We start from the raw sequence: 18,473 nt of genomic DNA, 5'->3' as shown, positions 1-18,473 counted from the left end.
TAATTCGTATAGGTAGATAACACGTCATCCAGATCAACACCGGTCCGCCCTCCCGAGTCTCTCCGACCGTTGTCCCGGTAAGGCATCCGAGTCGACATCTAGGCCGGGTCTGAAAACATTGCTAATGTGTTTGGTGATTTTAACCCTGTAAAAAGTAATTTTACTTTGTTTGGTACAAATCATACTGTGGCACTTTGATAAAAATCAAGTGGCATGACATTTAGGGTATGTTTGGTTTGAGGTAATGGAATGAAGAGGGAATGGAATGGGAGAAGGAATGGAATGAACAAGGGAATGAAATGGATCATTACATTCCTTTGTCTTGTTTGGTTAACCTTTAGGAATTAAATGAATTATTACTTTATGTTGTTTGGTATTTAAAAAAAAAAACTATAGGAATGAAATAGAAATAATAAAAACACTGATGTCACAAAATTATTATTTAAAAAAAACTACATTGGCGACGGTGGCGGTGGCGGTGGTGGTAGCTCCGGTGACGAAAATGGTGGTGGCGACGGAGGTGGTGGTAGCTCCGGTTACGAAAATGGTGGTAGCGATGGAGGTGGTGGTGGTGGTAGCGGTCAGGCGGTAGGGGTGATAGTTGTGGTGGTGGCGGTGGTGGTGGTAGTGGTGGTGCGGGTGGCGGTGGTAGCCTTGGTAGTGATGGCAATGGTAGGGTAGCAGCAACGGTGGTGGCGGTTAGGTGGTGGTTGTCATGCAGCGACAATGGTGGTGGTGGTGGTGGTGATGGCCAAGCGGCGGTGATGACAATGGTTGTGTGGTTACTGCAACGATGGTGGCGGTGGCGGTGGTAACGCTGGTTGTAAGGTGGTGGTGGTGGCGGCGTCGGCGGTAGGGCTGGTGGTAAGGTGGTGGTGGTGGAGACGGTGTTGGTAGTGGCAGTCAGGTGGTGGTGGTGGTGGTGGAGATGGTAGTGGTGGTGGTGGTTGTTGTTAAGTTGTGGAGTTGTTGAGAAAGTATGGTGAAGGAGGAATGGAATGAAAAAAAGAAGGAGGTGGGAATGAATTGTTTTGATGGAATGGGATTCCATGTGTAATGAATGATTCCAATCCATTGAGCAAACAAACATCACATTTTTCATTCCCATGTAATAAATCATTTCATTCCTCTTTTCATTGCTGCATACCAAACACTACCTTAAGTTTCTAGAAACAACAGTTTATGTAAGTTTTGCAGTCTCTCTCAGTCTCGTATTGTTTTCTCCGTTGGATTCATTCGATGACTTCTTAAATAGGTTAACCCAAAAACCATATATTTAAGTCCAGGGTGGTTATGTAGAAGGATAGAAAATGATAGTGTAGATTTACTAGGTTCTAAGAAAATTATAATAAATAACAATAATAAAATGACCATGACTATAGATACATAAACATTATATCTATCTATTCTAATAAAAGAAAATAACTAGGATATGTGTCACTTGAAGATTGATTCCTATCATAAATTTCCCGCTCAAACTATTTTCTATTTTTAATGAACACATATTTATGTCAGCATAATCAAAACATATTATTACATTCTTTAATTAAATAAATAATTACCTAAATTATAAGGATTAAAAATATGCATGTATTTATGTCAATACAATCAAAATATTTAGGTTTATTGGATTTTAATAATCCCTACTAACTGATATTGGCCGATAATAATCCCTATTCATTTTATCACCACTGGCGGTCCCAAATTTAAAAAAGTTGGCTTCCAATGGTCCCTCGTTAAAAATGACTTAACGGCGTTATACTTTTTTCCGAATTTCAAACTAATGTTTTAAGGCTTTTGATCCGGAGGAGGATACGAGTCGATTGATGTAAAATTAGCTCGAAACGATGCTCTAAAACGACGAAACGATGCTTCAATTCGGGCGTTTGAACTTACAATTAACAAAAATCAAGTCGTCTGTTTTCTTGGAGGTTGTGAAACGCTTGAATTTTGAAAGCCCTTGTGTAACTTCTATGGGAAGAATTAGGATGAATGAGAAAAAAAAGGGCGTGTACAGCTTCGTTGATTGCCAACTCAGCAAACACTCTCTCAGCATGACATGTGTACATGGCTTGTGAGAAGGTGACAAGTGTCACAACCTTTCTTCTTTTATTATATAGGAGGAGAGGATAATCTTTTCTCTTATTTAAGTCTAGGGTCGTTATATTTCCCCATTGTTCAGTAGTGTAAATTTGTACGTTTTTATCCAAAAATATTTATACGTAACATAAATTTACCAGTTTCCGTCCGAATATTTTGAGCCCACTCCTGGCCGTGTTTTCGTCTAAGTTTCGCGCACTAATATCGTATGTATTTTTCATAATCTTTTATTTACCAAAAGAACTACTAGAAGAACCGGTATGCATCAAGTGGAAACCAGAGTACCAGACTGAACCCATACCCTAACTTTTCGAAAATCTAAACCGAAGACAAAACCAAAACAAGTTGATCTAGTTTCACAATACAAACTTTAACCTAACCTAACCTAACCTACTTTAAAATTAAGATCGATAACCCTACCGAACATAACTATTACTATTAACTAAAAACAATATGGATCGAGAACCCGAGTTTAAAATTAAGAGCGAGGACCCAGGAATCAGAGGTTATATCCTTCGGAAGAAACTCTCAGGGTTCCAAACCGGGGTCGGCTTACACGACCACCCAGTCAAACCATACCGCAGACTGTTACCAGTTAAAAAACAACTAATAACAATAAAGAAATACTACACACCATCCTTCTTCCCAATTGGCACCTAGAGTTTCATCCTCCATTAAATTCCGGTAAATTCAACTTCCAATCTTCACTGTTGTTCAATCAAATTACTATAATATAATAATTGGCGACGCAACCACGTGATTGGTCCATGTAGCCTCACGTGGTTAGTCGGCTTTTTTTATTTGCTTTTATCTGCCATTTGTTTTTAAATTTGCGTTGGTTCGTCGCCGAAAATACGCATTTTTTAACGATGATACCGTCAAATGATTATGGCCAAATTCACGTAAGCTCGCGGTCGCGACCTAAGGTTTGTTTCGCCGTGAGTTTTTTTTTTGTCCACTGGATGAGTTCGCGTCAAGTCGAGTTCACAACGCGTGTATATTTTTGATTTTCGCCACAATCTTTTTTAAGTAAGTATGTTAATTTGTTGTATTTTGAGTGTGGACGAATTAACTTACTACTTTAATTTCGATGTCGTAACTTGATACCAACCTAACTCGTGTTGATTCGTCACCACGACACATAGTTTTTTGTGTATGATGTAGTGTCGGCAACATCAATTCCGGCCGAATTCGCATTAATTCGCAAACGCAACGCGCGATTTTTTTATCACTTTTTTTTTCTCGATTCCAAAATCAGCGAATTCGTATCATTTCGCAACTGCGACGCACATTTTTTTTCTATTCGCCACATTGTTTTTATATTTAAATATGTTAAATTGTTTTATTCAGGTTTGGACGAATTTACGGTTTGCTTTATTTTTGGCACTGTAACCAGATACCAACTGAAGTGTCATCGGTTTCGTAACCTCAACTCGTGTTTTGTTATGTAAATTTGTTATATTTTTACGTTAACAATTTATTTTTTGAGGGGAGGAGGGTTGTTGCTGGTTTTATAACCCGGCGTCGATCGAATTCACCTCGACTCGCTAATGCACCACACGATTTGATAAGTTATACAAGTATGACTGTCAATAACATCAACCCGGCGCAACGCGTCGGGAATCTTCCAAGTTATCTCTTAATTGTAATTGGTTTCAATCGGATAAACTTTTTTACATTAATTGTGCTTCTGGTTGAGGAAATGGGGCAATTTCATATATACCCTTACGGATATTAAAAATATCATATATACCCATGCAAAACTAAAATATCATATATGCCCTTACAAAGTTATTAATATATCATATATACCCAATTCATTAAAAAAATTTCAAAAAATGGCCATATTACTCTTGTTTGGTTAGATGCGATAAAAGGTTTATAAGGTAGACCATTTGATGCGTAAATCTTCGAATGGTTTGCAATCTTGAAGAAGTGACGAGAGACGATTTGGTTATCGTTAAAGTTAAATGTGAGAAAAGTCGATTAAAATAAAAATAATAACATAGGGTATAAACACATTATGTAACGAGAAGGGGTAGAATGTCTATTCGTTAAAATGAGCATACATGAAAGTTAAAATTTTTTGAAAAATAACGATAAAATGGTCATTAAATAATTATTAATGAATAGGGTAATATGATACTTTAACTGTTTTATAAGGGTATATATGATATTTTAGTTACCTTGTAAGGATATTTATGATATTTCAAGTTTTGCTTTGGGTATATGATATTTATAATGTTTGTAAGGGTATTATAAAATTAATCCTTAGGAAATTGATATTATATATTTATTGGATTTGATGTTTTGTGATTGTGTAACTAGATTGCCTGCTAAAAGTGAATTAAAAATGTTATTTATTTAATTTTAGTAGCATTTTTGTTATTTGTCTATATGGATATAACGAAGAGTTTTTTAGCCGTACCCGAATATCGAACCTGACCCGAAGCCCAAATTAGAAAACACCCGAAAAACCTGAACCCGGCCAACCCAAACCTTAAATGGATCGGCTATCGGGTTATTTATTTCTCAACAAAAATCCCAAACAGCCCGACCCGAACAACCCAAAACCCGAAAATCGAAAACAACCCGAACATTTATTGTCTTTTCTTTATAAACGTGTTTTGGTTTTGAGTATTTGGTGTTTAAGATATTATGTTTTATAGTTAGTTATAGCACTTTTGAATATTATCATATGATGTTTGAACTTTTATAATATATTCAGTAGCATGATAACATTTTGTGAAAATTTTTTTTTTTTCATTTTACATTTAATCCCGAATCCGACCAACGCACATTTATATGGGTTCGTTATACTTATCGGGTCACTTTTCTTGGCCAAAAACCCGAACAAAGTGACCCGAAAAACCTGAAACGCGAAAACTTAACCCGAAGAACACCCCTATGTGGCGCCTACGAGTCAACGGTCGTCTCAAGAAGTCAACAGTTGAAACCAGAAGAAACAATCTTTCTTTCAACCGGACCTTCTAATATGGAGGTCGATACCAAACGTAAAAACACGTTTGATGAAGTTAATAATCAAAAACGACATGGACGAGACGGATATCTTGCTAGTTTGCATATTAAACCGTGGGCTCCACAAATCATAATTATCGCAGATGACGGGTCAACTGCTGTAAAGAAGATATGGCAGATTCTGAGTCAACTGGTGTTGACTTGCAAAGTCAAAAGGCATTTACTGTTGGACTTTTTCCCGGTCAATCAGCAAATGCTGTGAATTTTCCTTATTCGTTATCGGTCAAAGAGTCAAACGTTGTTCCGGGAAGTCAGCAGCCTGTGATTCCTGCAATCTTGCCATTGATGTTTAGTTACACTCCGGTCCAGGTGGCGAGTGTATCTGCAGGTAAATCTGTAAATACCGCATTCATCAAATAAAGAAAAAATTGCGTAAATGAGGGTATTTTTGTCATTTTACATTTTTTTTCTTTCGTTTATTTGTTTGATATAACATTTAAAGATTAGGATAGTTGAACTTGATGACATCACTTTTTCGTTAAAAACTAATTGGGATTAAAGGTTGAGACTAAACGTGCAACTCTCTCACAAATGTTTGGACTAAGTTTGCAATTTTTTAAATATGGGGGACCAAACTTGCAAAATGGTCAAATCACAAGGACCATTTGTGCAATTTTCTTTCAAGTAAATGATTGATCACAATTATTTATTTCTAATTTTTTAATCTTTTTTAACTTATTTTATTTATTATTACAGCTGTGATGCTTGTAATCGGGCCGAACCCATTTAATAGAACCAAGGGTGACGGTAAAAAGACCAACGAAGACGGGCCATCAATGCATACAGAAGCTGACACAAAGGGTATAAACGTAAACGACCAGTCAAAGCCTGATGGGCTTTTTCCTGAGTACCCAGCTATAAGGCCTGGTATAGCTGCAGAATAAAAAATTGGAGGAACCGGGTCGGCCCCAAATTTACCAAACGGGCCCAGGCCCAAACGGGAAAACAATATCTGGTGTTAAATATAAATACAATGCGAGTCAAATTCGTATTGTATGTGCTCGTCACGGGTCCCACATGTCACCAGAAGAATTTGTTCGGCATGCTGCCGAAGAACAACCGAGTCTAAACATTGTGGGTGCGGGTTTTGGTCGTTTTCGAATGGTAAACCGACTGCATCTGCTCAGAATTGATTGAAAACAGTAATGTTATGTATTTTTTTTATTTTTTATTTAGAAACATTAATAATAATAATAATAATAATAATAATAATAATAGTGGCATTTGTTGCAAATACAAGTGCTTATGATTTTGTCACTTGTGAGATAGATATAAAATTATCTATATATGTTACATACATATGTAAATTCATAGATTATCCATTCATAGGTATAAAGTAAGTTGTATATCAGTATATGTAATGCATTGGTTTGATTATTTGTAGTTGAACTTCTTATGTTTGGAGCTGTGGAGTTACTTATCCGTGTTCAGCGGGTCATGCATAGTAATGTTATGACTCCAAGATCAGCAAATGTAGTTTTTAAAAAATTGGGTTTTGCAATTCAAAAAGGGATAGCGGCGCAGCTTGTTGCTCGCTTGCCTTCTGTTTCGATGCAATCTAAACATTTAATAATTTATTTGCAATATATTTAAAGAAGGCTAATCTATTTTTTGTTTAAATTCATTTTACGGGCAAATGGGTCAGTTTGGGTTATGCTTTTCCCCTATCAAGTTGATTTGAGTACAATTAGACGTAAGACGTTTAGATGGACCGAACGAACATGAACAGTTCATGTTCGTGTTTCTTTGTTTAAGTTAAACAGGACGAACACAAATAAGTAAATGGATGGAGTTTCTTGTTTTCGTTCATTTTGATTTTAGAAAATGAACGTGTTCATGTTTCTCTTTCAAATAAATGTTCACAACAAAAATTATCGTTCAAAAAAAATGAATCCATAAATAAACTGACACGACCCTTGGGTAATGGACATAAAAGAGTCCGAATTATAGAAGCAGTAGCTATAGATGGTTTATAGAAGTATTTTAGGTGTAGGCTAATTTACCGTTCAAAAATAAATAAACTGACATAAATGAACAAAGAATGTTTGTATGCATCAAATTTTAAATAGCTAAATTATATAACCTGAGTTTTAATACTTTATAATTTTTATATTTTATAAATTATCTATGTGAATGCTAGAAATATTATTTTTTTTATAAATATTAATGTGTAAAAGTATAAAATTTGTATTTATTTTTTTTCTAAATATAAATGGTTGGCTCGATTTTTTATGAGCCGCGCTCAAGCTCAACATCTATAAAAGTGAAGTAGCAACATTAGTTTATTTATAATAAGTTGTAAATAGAGCAGAATGAGGTGAAGAATGTTGGGCTCGGGCTGAAAATTAAACGAGTCAGCTCTATTCGGTTCGTTTATTTTAACTAGCTGAAATGTTGAGTTTGAGTGCGGCAAAAATCGAGCCCGCCATTTATTTTTAGAAAAAAAAATTACAAATTTTATACTTTTACACATTAATATCTATAAAAACAAAAATAATATTTCTGGCATTCACATAGATAATCACAAACAAAAATGACCAAAACAATATTTAATTTATTATAATTTACCAAACAAAGTTTAGGAATCTTGAAAGTCAAGTAAATATGGAGGAAGCTCTTATGAATCAAAATGATGAAAGAGGAAGCAACATCATGTAACACTTCATCATGAAGCTTTAAAAAAGTTTCAAATGACACCACTTTTTCCACTATATTTTAGTGCCAAATTTCTATCTATTCTACCCTTTAATGGTTCTTGAACCCTACCACTTCCCATGCCAAAATCTTCAAACTTATCTTTGATGTATCAAAGATCCTCCCATGACCCTAAAAACAAGAACAAATCAATACACTTTCATAGAGCCAAAATGCAAACTTGTTTGTCGATCACGAAGTGTTTCAATGGATGTCGGGATCATGCTCAGGTTTCAGGGATTGGTACGAGGATTTGGAACATGAGTGACAGGTCTATTGAGTTGCAGATAAGAGTGGGGTCGATATTAAAGAAGGTTCATACACTTAAGCCTGGCTCGTCAAAGAGGTTGAAAAGCAAGAAGATTTACAAGGCCTATGTTCCTAGTGGTGGAAATGGTGGTGGTGGCGATAAAGGTGGTGATAATGGTGGTAGAGCTAGGAGCTTCTTGTACTACTATGATGAAACATGTCATCCTTATATTTGGGTACATGACACTGCAGGTGATTTTTCGAGAATGGTGAGACAACAGTATATCAGTCTTGAAGATTTAAGAGATTGTTCTGAGATCAAGATCTTTAGGGATCATATAAAAGGCTCGATATCCATTAGGAAGAAACCGAGACTCGATTCTTGTTGATTTTGCTTTGTTTACATGATTGATTATAAGCTACGAGTGGATATTCTTGTTGTCCCTTCATCCTTTAGTTTCCTCATCTAGCATTAAAGTTGTACCTTATGCATTACCTTATGCATTAATCATTGTATCATTGCTTAAAAGAGACCATGAATGTACTCCCATTCAATGGATAAGCTTATTTTGTGTTTTTCTTATATGCGCAAGTACATTTACCTTTCTTGTAAAATAGGAGTGAAATATAAAAGAAAAATATTAATTATAATTTTATTGCAAATTATCAATTTTTTAACTACTCCTAATCATGTAAGGGGCACCGGCAAAGTTCTCGCTTTCAAGTCAAACTCCGACCTCCCTAGAGAGAGAACCAAAATGGTGATGGCTATTGGATACCAAATATCAAAATACATAAATATCCAAAAAAAAAAATACTAGTAAATATATCATTTTTACGTTTTACCCAATACCAAAATGGCAAAATCAATAAATCCTGATCCTGATACTGATACTGAAGAGTCTAGATCGATATAGATACGGATTAAAAAAAATATTATCTTTTAACGGCAAAAAACATTAAATCAAACAAACCAAAAACCGAATAAAACGCCTACCCGTTACGCCTTAATTCAACGAGTCACTACAAAATGGGGCAAATACCTATAAAAACTCCATATCCACAACGGCGTTCAAGAACACGGATGTTATCCCAGCTAAAAATCAACCAAACACAACGACGTTCAATAACACACAATATTATCCCAGCTAAAAATACCTCCAAACCCGCAACCAAACACCCCCTAAACAACGATAACACCAAATTCTCTTTTAACACACACACACACACACACACACTTCTCGAACTGATTACACTCATATTCGCTATGGTGCAGATTTTACCGATGACGTCATCGATTCATCCGTCGATCGATTCATCCTTCGGTTCAACTCGATTTGGTGGGAGAGTCTCCACGTGCAATTCGTCTTCTTTGCGGTTCAATTCGCTTCGGTTTGCGTCCAGTGGTATGGAATATGAGATTATGAATCGGTTTTGATTTGTTTCGTTGATGTTTATGCGGCGGTTGTATGCGTATGTGGATTGGAAGTGTTTGTTTGGTTGATATATGGATTTAGTTTGTAGAATTAGGTTTAGAATTGATTAGTTTTGCCTAATTTAGGTGTTGTTTGATTGATATTTGGCTTTAGTTTGTAGAATTAGGTTTAGTATCGATGAATATTACCGCATTTGTGTAGTTTAGATGTTGTTTGATTGATATTTGGCTTTAGTTTGCAAAATTAGGTCTAGAATCGATTAGTTTTGCCGCATTTGTGTAATTTCGGTGTTGTTTGATTGATTATTGGCTTTATTTTGCAAAATTAGGTTTAGAATGTTGAATATTACGGAATTTGTGTAGTTTAGGTGTTGTTTATTTGATACTTGGCTTTAGTTTGCAAAATTAGGTTTAATCTCGAGGAATTGGACCGCTTTATGTAAATTAGGTGTTGGTTGGTTGATATTTGGCTTTAGTTTTCAAAATTAGGTTCAGTCTCCATGAATATTACTGCATTGGTGTAATTTAGGTGTTGTTTGATTGATCTTTGGCTTTAGTTTGCAAAATTAGGTTGATCTCGATGAATATTACGGCATTAGTGTAATTTAGGTGTTGTTTGATTGATATTTTGGCTTTAGTTTGCCAAAGTAGGTAAGTCTCGATGAATTGTACCGCATTTGTGTAGGTTTAGGTGTTGTTCGATTGATATTTGACCTTAGTTTGCAAAATTAGGTCCAGTCTCGATGAATATTACCGCGTTGGTGTAATTTAGGTGTAGTTTGATCGATATTTGGCTTTAGTTTGCAAAATTAGGTTCAGTTTCGATGAATATTACGGAACTTGTATTGTTTAGGTGCTGTTTGATTAATATTCGGCTTTAGTTTGCAAAACTAGGTTTAGTATTGATGAATATTACCGCACTAGTGTAATTCAGGTGCTGTTTGATTGATATTTTGGCTTTAGTTTGCCAAAGTAGGTTTAGTGTCGATGAATTTTATGGCATTTGTGTAGTTTAGGTATTGTTTGATTGATATTTGGCTTTAGTTTGCAAAATTAGGTTTAGTCTCGATGAGTATTACCGCATCAGTGTAATTTAGGTGATATTTGATTAATATTTTGGCTTTAGTTTTCAAAATCAAGTTCAGTCTCGATGAATATTACCGCATTAGTGTAGTTTAGGTGGTGTTTGATTGATATTTGGTTTTAGCTTGCAAAATTAGGTTAGAATTGATTAGTTTTGCCTAATTTAGGTGTTGTTTGATTGATATTTGGCTTTAGTTTGCAAAATTAGGTTTAGTTTCTGCTAAGAATCCATGAGTTTAACCGCGCTTATTCAATTTAGGTGTTTTTATTTGAGTTGTTGTTATGACTTATGAACATGTAGGAATGTTGTGACAAGTGTATTTGAGAAATGTTTATTGCTTTAGACTGAATTTGTTTAAAAGGTTTGATTACCCTAAGCTTAAATTTAAGCTTGTTTCACAATCCTCTATTTATTTCTGAAATTCTGATTAAATTGACACAAACTGAGAGATACAAGAACTCAATACACTATGTGTGCGTGATATATATTATTATATGTATGTATTCTGATGTAATGCAGTGTCAGTATAACAATATGCTGATTATATGTGTATTAAAATTAAAAAAAAAAATAGTGCTGCATATATGATTTCTTTCTCATGTTTAGTTATTTATACGCTATTAATATTCTCTTGTTTGTGATTTTGTATATTTGCCCAGTGGGACCACAATCGCAATGTTTTGGTTTTAAATCTTGCAAGATGTTCAGACAAGAACGAAACATTACCTCAGCTAAAACAATTGTAAGCATGGCTCAAGAAAGCACAACAATCACCCAGGAAAATGCATTGGAATGGGTAAAAAAAGACGAGAGAAGATTGCTTCATGTTGTTTACCGCATTGGTGACTTGGACAGAACAATAAAGTAACATTTTAAATTAAACATGTTAATTTTTAAAGTTTTAATTAATATATGAATATTGATTGAGTTATGTTTGCAGGTTTTATACCGAGTGTTTAGGGATGAAACTGTTGAGAAAACGAGACATTCCTGAGGAGAGAGACACAAATGCGTTTCTTGGATACGGACCAGAAGATTCTCACTTTGTGATTGAACTCACATATAGTAAGCCATCTTTAAACTATTGTTTGTAATGCACAAATTTTTATGAATATTATAAATGTTGACACCAAATTTCCACAATTCTTTTATGTATGAAAACATGTGATCTAATTCATATTCTCTTTCCTCCACTTATTAGTAATGTGCACTTTTGCTTGCAGATTATGGAGTTGACAAATATGACATTGGAACTGCATTTGGTCATTTTGGCGTTGCGGTTGATGATGTGAGTGAAACTTAGGCCATTTGAGTTCTCTAGGTTTCTTGCATACTATTGGATCTGCATTAGGGGTGTAAACGAGCCGAGCTCGACTAGACTTAAGATTGGCTAGTTTAACTTACAGAGAGCTCAAGCTCGACTCGTTTTGGCTCTATTTTTAAGGCTTGAGCTCCCTCATGAGTAGTTATTAAGCACGAGCTTGGCTCGTTTGTTATTTGTTAATTCATCTATTTGTATTTTTAATTGTTTATGTATGTGTGTGTGTGTGTGTGTGTGTGTGATTATAATCATATATACGACTCTATGACATTGATGCATTTTAGGTCTATATATGAAATTATGAACCGGACGTTCAGTGAACTATTCGTGAACCATTCAGCTATAGTTCATAATTCATTTACGTTTGATTATTTAATAAACCAATTTAATAAACGAACGGACATGAACAGAAAAAAATGTTCATTGATTTAAACGAACAAACAGAAACACATATCTCGTTCGTGTAATTATGAACGTGAATGTTCGCTCCTTTAAATTTGTCTCGTATGTGTTTGTTAGTTTACATTTGTTTAAGTTTGTTAGTTAATGTATTCATTTATAGGTTTTTTGTCAATTACAACTTAGTCTAGTTTTAATAACTTTTTAGGCCTCATTTGTTCATTTATGTTCAGTTACGACCGTTCGTTTATATCGTTAATGAACAAACATGGACATTTTCATTTTTTTATTGAACGAATACAAACACGAAAACCTCGTCTGTTTAACTGTTTGTATTCGATCGTTTGCTCGGCTTAAATTTAACCAACGAACATGATACAGGTTGCTAAGACGGTCGATCTCATAAAGGCCAAGGGTGGCACTGTAACCCGGGAAGCAGGTCCGGTTAAAGGTGGAAAAACTGTTATTGCGTTTATTGAAGATCCTGATGGTTATAAATTTGAGCTTATAGAAAGGGGCCCCACTCCCGAGCCCCTTTGTCAAGTTATGCTTCGTGTTTGGAGATCTTGATCGTTCCATAGCCTTTCATGAAAAGGTTAGTTCTTCACTTTTTCTCAATAAAAATGTTTTTATCACATTCTATTCATTTTAGTGGTATGCATTTATTTCTTTTAATCATATATGTACTTTAGGCTTTTGGTATGGAGCTCCTTCGCCGAAGAGATAACCCTGAATACAAGGTAAAATTGATAAAAGTAGGAATGTAAACGAACCAAACATTCAGTGTACCGTTTGTTTATATTTGTTTATTTAATAAATGAACTAACATGAACATATTTCCTGTTCGTTCATTTATGTTCGTGAACGTTCGTTTACGTTTGCACATTTAAATTCGTTTATATTTGTTCGTTAGTTTACGCTTGTTTAAATTCGAGTGTTTGTGTTTGCTAATATATTCATCCAAAATTTTAAAGCACATTACAATTTAGTCTAGTTTTAATCTTTTAGGCCGAAAATTGTTGTTCAAATTCACTTTAAAATTGGTTTTAGCTCAGTTATGTTAATATATATTCAGTTATGTTAGTTTATTTACGTTCGTCAACCGTGTATTTAATTATGTTCGTTAACCATTCATTTATACTGTTAACGAACGAACATAAGCGAACATGTTCAATTTCTTAACTTGTGAACATGAATTTTATATTTACTTCAAACAATCTTGTAAATCGATTTTTAAACTAATTATGTGATAATATTGTTTTTAATCATGTTTAGTGCTTATTTATCCACTAAAAAGTTAAAACAAGGACAAAAATTGTAGGCTTTCCATTTGCAGGCGTTAGTTTTCTTTTTTATACGTAGTATGTTAGTGTTTGTTCGTTTAACTGTTTCTTTGTTAAACTTTAACCAAACAAATGATCCAACACGGACAATTAAACGAACAAGGTTTTCTTGTTCGTGCTCGTTTGTGTTAAGATGATGAGCATGTTTGTGTATGTTCTTGTTCGTGTGTTAACAGTATAAACAAACGGTCCACGAAGAGTGTAACTGAACATAGATGAAAGAACATAACTGAGTTTAAACCAATTAAAAGTAAATATGAACAGCAATGTGTTAGGCTTAAAAAGTTATTAAAAATAGACTATATTGTTATAGACCTAAGAATTTAAATGAATATATTAATGAACGTGAATTAACAAACTTAAGCAAACGTAAACTAATGAAGAATATATGTGTTTTCGTTTGTTCAATTAAATGAACAAAAAAATTTGTCGGTGCTTGTTCGTTTATTAAATAAACGAACTTCCCTTCTAGCGTTCAGTTCATTTATAGCGTAAATTGAGGCGGTATTTTACTATTTTTCTTATTTGGGATCTTGAATTTTTCATGTTTTCAAATTTTTATATTTTACAAGTATCATCTTCATTAATAAGCCGTTATTATTTCTTATTTTAATTCAAACAAAGCAATTGGTTGATTCTGCAGTACACCATTGCAATGATGGGTTATGGACCAGAGGATAAAAATGCTGTACTAGAGTTGACTTATAATTATGGGGTCACAGAATACGACAAAGGAAACGCGTATGCTCAGGTCAACCAACATTATTTTTATTTTTATTTTTATTTTTATTATTATAATTAATAATAATAATAATAATTAATTAATTATTATTTTTATTATTATTATTTTGCATTGATATTAATCAGTTAAATTTGCTGACCTTTTGTTTTGGTTAATAACAGATAGCAATAGGCACAGATGATGTTTATAAAACTGCAGAAGTGATTAAACTTTTTGGCGGGAAAGTTACCCGAGAACCCGGGCCCTTACCTGGTATCAACACCAAAATTACAGCATGTTTGGACCCTGATGGCTGGAAAACGGTAAGCTCACTTTCAAACGGGTCAGCTAACTGGTTAAATTGGGTCAGGTTGAAACGGGCCGGGCAAGGTCGGGTTGACCCACAAACACCTTTTGGGCCAACTCGACCCATTCTACCACCTAGTTGAATAACATAGTCGTTTTTGTAATGTTTTCGTTGACATATTGTAGGTTTTCGTTGACAATGTCGATTTTTGGAAAGAACTAGAATGATGATAAAGTTACTCAATCGGGCCGAAACTCGCTTATCAAATTGTAGCAATCGTTGGGCTTCACCACGCGCGCCATTTTGTAGATAATTGAGATGTGGTTGCTACTTGTCACAAATTGAAATCTTGGTAGAGTGGCTAATAATGTGTATTTATTTTTTGTGAAATTAAGGAAAAAAAAAGAGAAAAATAGCATTGTAGAATTTGTCATTTGTGGGGTGTAATAATTAGATCCTAACAATTCCATGTTTATTTAACACCACAAATTATCAAAAACTAGTTTTGTTTACACGTATTATGGTCTGGTTTTTTCGGTTTTGTATTGGTTTTAGTGGTTTGCTGGTAGGCGTTTTGAGTCGATTTTTTGAATGTTGATATCCCTTCTTGAATATTTTATGTATTAGATTATCAAGTGAAGTTACATAAACAATTAGCTCGGATTCAATTCTAGATCGATAAATGAAGCTTGGGTTCAGATCACTTATTAAATAAACTTATTTTCAGGGCCACAACTCGATTCGAGCTTGATCATGAGTTCTCACCACCTAGGTTGGGGTTGGGGGGGGGGGGGGTGCATGAGTCAGTTTGATTCGATTTTGGGTTGAAACTATATCAAAAACGGACATTTTGGTTTTTTAATAACAGTTTCAGTTTTCACTTTGTGTTCGGTCTGGTTTTGGTTTTTACGATTTGGGCTTGAAATTTTTGGATTGAAATGAATTTGGCTCAAAATAATGAATTTAGACGTAAATCATTTTGTTAATTATAATTATTATACATATGTGATAAAAATAAATTACATAAATTCAAAATAAAAAATGTAAATTCATAAATTCGATTCAGTCCCAGTTACATGAAAAGCTAAAATGAACCGAAATTACAATTTTTATGATTATAAAAAACCAAACCGTTAATGTTTGTTTTAGTTCAGTTATATTTTTGTTCGGTTTTTCCGGTTAAGAATCAATTTCTTTGGTTTTATGCATGGTTATAATAGCTAGAGGTGCACAAACAAGTTTAAAACCGCAAACCGGTTTGGGTTGAAACTAGTTCGGTTTGGTTAACAAAAATCAAACCGGTTTATGATCGGTTCCGGTTTGGATTGCAACTAGTTTGTTGACCAGATTACGATCGGTTTCGGTCCGATTTTTGGCCGGTATCGGTGAAGAAAATCACAAACCGATTCCAAACCTACGGTTTAAATAATTTACAAACTAGTTTCTACATAATCATTTTCAAACTGGTTCGATTTCCATTCAATTTTTGTGGTTACCCGGTTCTTTTCCCACCTCTAATAATAATAACTACTTTCCCCCCTTATATTAACCACCAGCTCCCATTTCATTACCACAAAACCCTAGTGTATGAACCATAAACCCTAGAACATGAAAGAGGATGAAAACCCCCAAATCTACACCGTAAAACCAATCGGCGACAACCGTCAACATTCCTAACCAAAAAAATAAAAGGGAGCTAACAATGAGTCTTGAACTTGGGACATGCAAGTTAACATCACAAAAGCTTACCACCAAACCAATGGACACATTTGATTCTAATATGCTGATTAAATATATATCTATATACAATGTTTTTATTTTTATTTTTATTTAGAGGCCTTAACTGAGTGTGGGTCTAAAGCTCTATCCTCATTTCGCTAGCCCACGGGCTGCCTTGGATTTTATGCGAATTGAGGTTGAATTAGGGTGATTTTGAGATCTAAGGTTTGTTTGGAGCCCTAAGTTTATGAATTAATGGATAATTAGTGTTTTCAGTGTATAACTAGGTTATTGACCCGTGTACGACACAGGTAGAAATATAAAAATCGTCTAACACATGTAATTTCAAACGACAACATAATTTTTAATATGTTTTGTTATGACGGCAACATGATATTTAGTTTGTACGAAAAGAAAGTTTAGAGACATAATTCAAACTAAAAATATAATATTCATAAACTATTAAAATTTTCCTTATAAATCATATTTATTGTTTTGTTTGTAATTTTACCTTGTTTGTCTTATATAATATAAACATTTTAATACCGTCTCTACTCTTGACTATAGATAAAGCAACATAAAGTTGACCATGTATAAACACCGGGTCTCTCAAGCATATGCCAACTTTTGCGAGAGAATGTCCTTGACTTTTGTTAATGGTCATTGCAAAACAAACTATAAGTGGAAAACTGCATTCTCTTCAATTTAAACCAAAGTTTCTTATCTAAAAGTGTTAGACCACTATGTGCTATATAAGTGTGATAATCAATATTAGTACCTGAAATAACTTTTACTTCAATAACACCCTTCCCAAATTAATTACTTGAAGTCTAGTTCCGTTGCACATACCGTTCTTCTGATCACCAACACCATTTGACTGATCAATACTATTAGAACTGATGTTAGTAACCCGTGTATCACACGGGTGGATTTCATAGAAAAAACGTCAATTAAAGATATATTAAAGTGCTGCTAAGCGTAACCCCCTCCATCCCATTTTTACTAAACATACCCCCTCCCTCAAGTTTCACATTTATACAATTCAAACCTTTTGTATTTCTTTTTGTCATTTTATTATCTTTTATTATTATTATTATTATTATTATTATTATTATTATTATTGTTGTTGTTGTTGTCTTTAAAACACATTTTGTTAACAATAATTTTTACTATTTTTTATATTATAAAACGATTTTTTGTTTTTTTTAAATAACAGAAAACATTTTTTTCTTATTTAAATTATAATTTAAAAGTACATTTTTGCTATAATTGTTTCCATTGTTTAGAGAGTGTTTTTTAATAGTTTTTGGAGATAGTTTGCATTTTTTAAAACAAATTTCTTAATGTTTGTTAATAAGTAAAAAAAATAGTGTATTTACGTAATAAACTATACAAATTTTGTACTATAAAATGAAAAAAATGTTAGAGGGGAGTACTATGTCAAATAAAATTGTCAAAGGAATTAAAAATTTATGGGAGGGGGTATGACTACTTCGTGGGATACATTTAGCCTAACCATGAATAAATTGTAAAATATGTATTTATATGAACGGACAATTTAACGTAAATGTTATGTTTTTCAATTATACAAATTGGAGGCTTACGAAGTTATGACAATAATAGTAATAGGAAAAATTCCCAAAATAGCCCTTTCTAGAAAGAGAAATCCCAAACTAGCCCTTTTTTTCTTAATTTTTTAGAATTTGGACTCTTCAGACGTATTGGGAAAAGAAAATAAATATGAGGGAGTAGGCCAAATCTTTAAAGAAAGTTAGGGAGGAGACCAAATTTGGGAAAATAATGAAAGTAAAGTCCAAATTATTTTGAAATGTTGGAGCAAAAGTTCAAATTTTTCCTAAACTTTTTTCCTCAAAAAACAGTCTCCCAAGACTGTATTTTAATGTTTCCTACCTTGTCCGTCCATATTTTCAAATTCTAGGAAAAAAAGATTTTTAAATCTCGTCTTGAGAGACGAGATTCTACCACCACCACCACCACCCACCCACCGTCCGCCACTACCATCGATCACCACCCACCACCATCGTCCGACGTCCGCCACCAC

The 18,473-nt window shown here is 33.9% G+C and overlaps 1 protein-coding gene and 2 pseudogenes across 3 annotated transcripts in view; all 3 read left to right on the top strand.

The window, feature by feature from the left end:
- LOC143589357 (ninja-family protein mc410-like) overlaps positions 1-6,272 on the top strand; it is a 56,091-nt pseudogene extending 49,819 nt beyond the window's left edge. The window contains exons 3-4 of the transcript XR_013145270.1: positions 4,999-5,467; positions 5,836-6,272. The product of XR_013145270.1 is annotated as a ninja-family protein mc410-like (transcript). The remainder of the gene's footprint in view (positions 1-4,998; positions 5,468-5,835) is intronic.
- A 1,491-nt stretch (positions 6,273-7,763) lies between these two features.
- On the top strand, positions 7,764-8,515 carry LOC143589360 (uncharacterized). The gene has a single exon (XM_077070141.1). The coding sequence runs from the start codon at positions 7,914-7,916 to the stop codon at positions 8,469-8,471; it is 558 nt and encodes a 185-aa protein (XP_076926256.1). The 5' UTR covers positions 7,764-7,913; the 3' UTR covers positions 8,472-8,515.
- An 800-nt stretch (positions 8,516-9,315) lies between these two features.
- LOC143589361 (putative lactoylglutathione lyase, chloroplastic) lies at positions 9,316-14,925 on the top strand (annotated as a pseudogene). The gene is made up of 9 exons (XR_013145272.1): positions 9,316-9,488; positions 11,261-11,465; positions 11,542-11,666; positions 11,825-11,889; positions 12,703-12,916; positions 13,014-13,061; positions 14,308-14,415; positions 14,568-14,708; positions 14,878-14,925. The product of XR_013145272.1 is annotated as a putative lactoylglutathione lyase, chloroplastic (transcript).
- Positions 14,926-18,473: the final 3,548 nt, after the last annotated feature.

The sequence above is a fragment of the Bidens hawaiensis genome, unplaced genomic scaffold (assembly GCF_021521415.1).
Source record: "Bidens hawaiensis isolate Kalapana, Puna unplaced genomic scaffold, B.hawaiensis_p1.1 tig00037397_1, whole genome shotgun sequence".
Classification (NCBI taxonomy): Eukaryota; Viridiplantae; Streptophyta; class Magnoliopsida; order Asterales; family Asteraceae; genus Bidens; species Bidens hawaiensis.
This window is presented reverse-complemented; position numbering and strand designations above follow the sequence as displayed.

Coding starts and splice junctions, on each gene's coding strand:
- LOC143589360 (XM_077070141.1), top strand. CDS start 7,914: ATGCCAAAATCTTCAAACTTATCTTTGATGTATCAAAGATCCTCCCAT.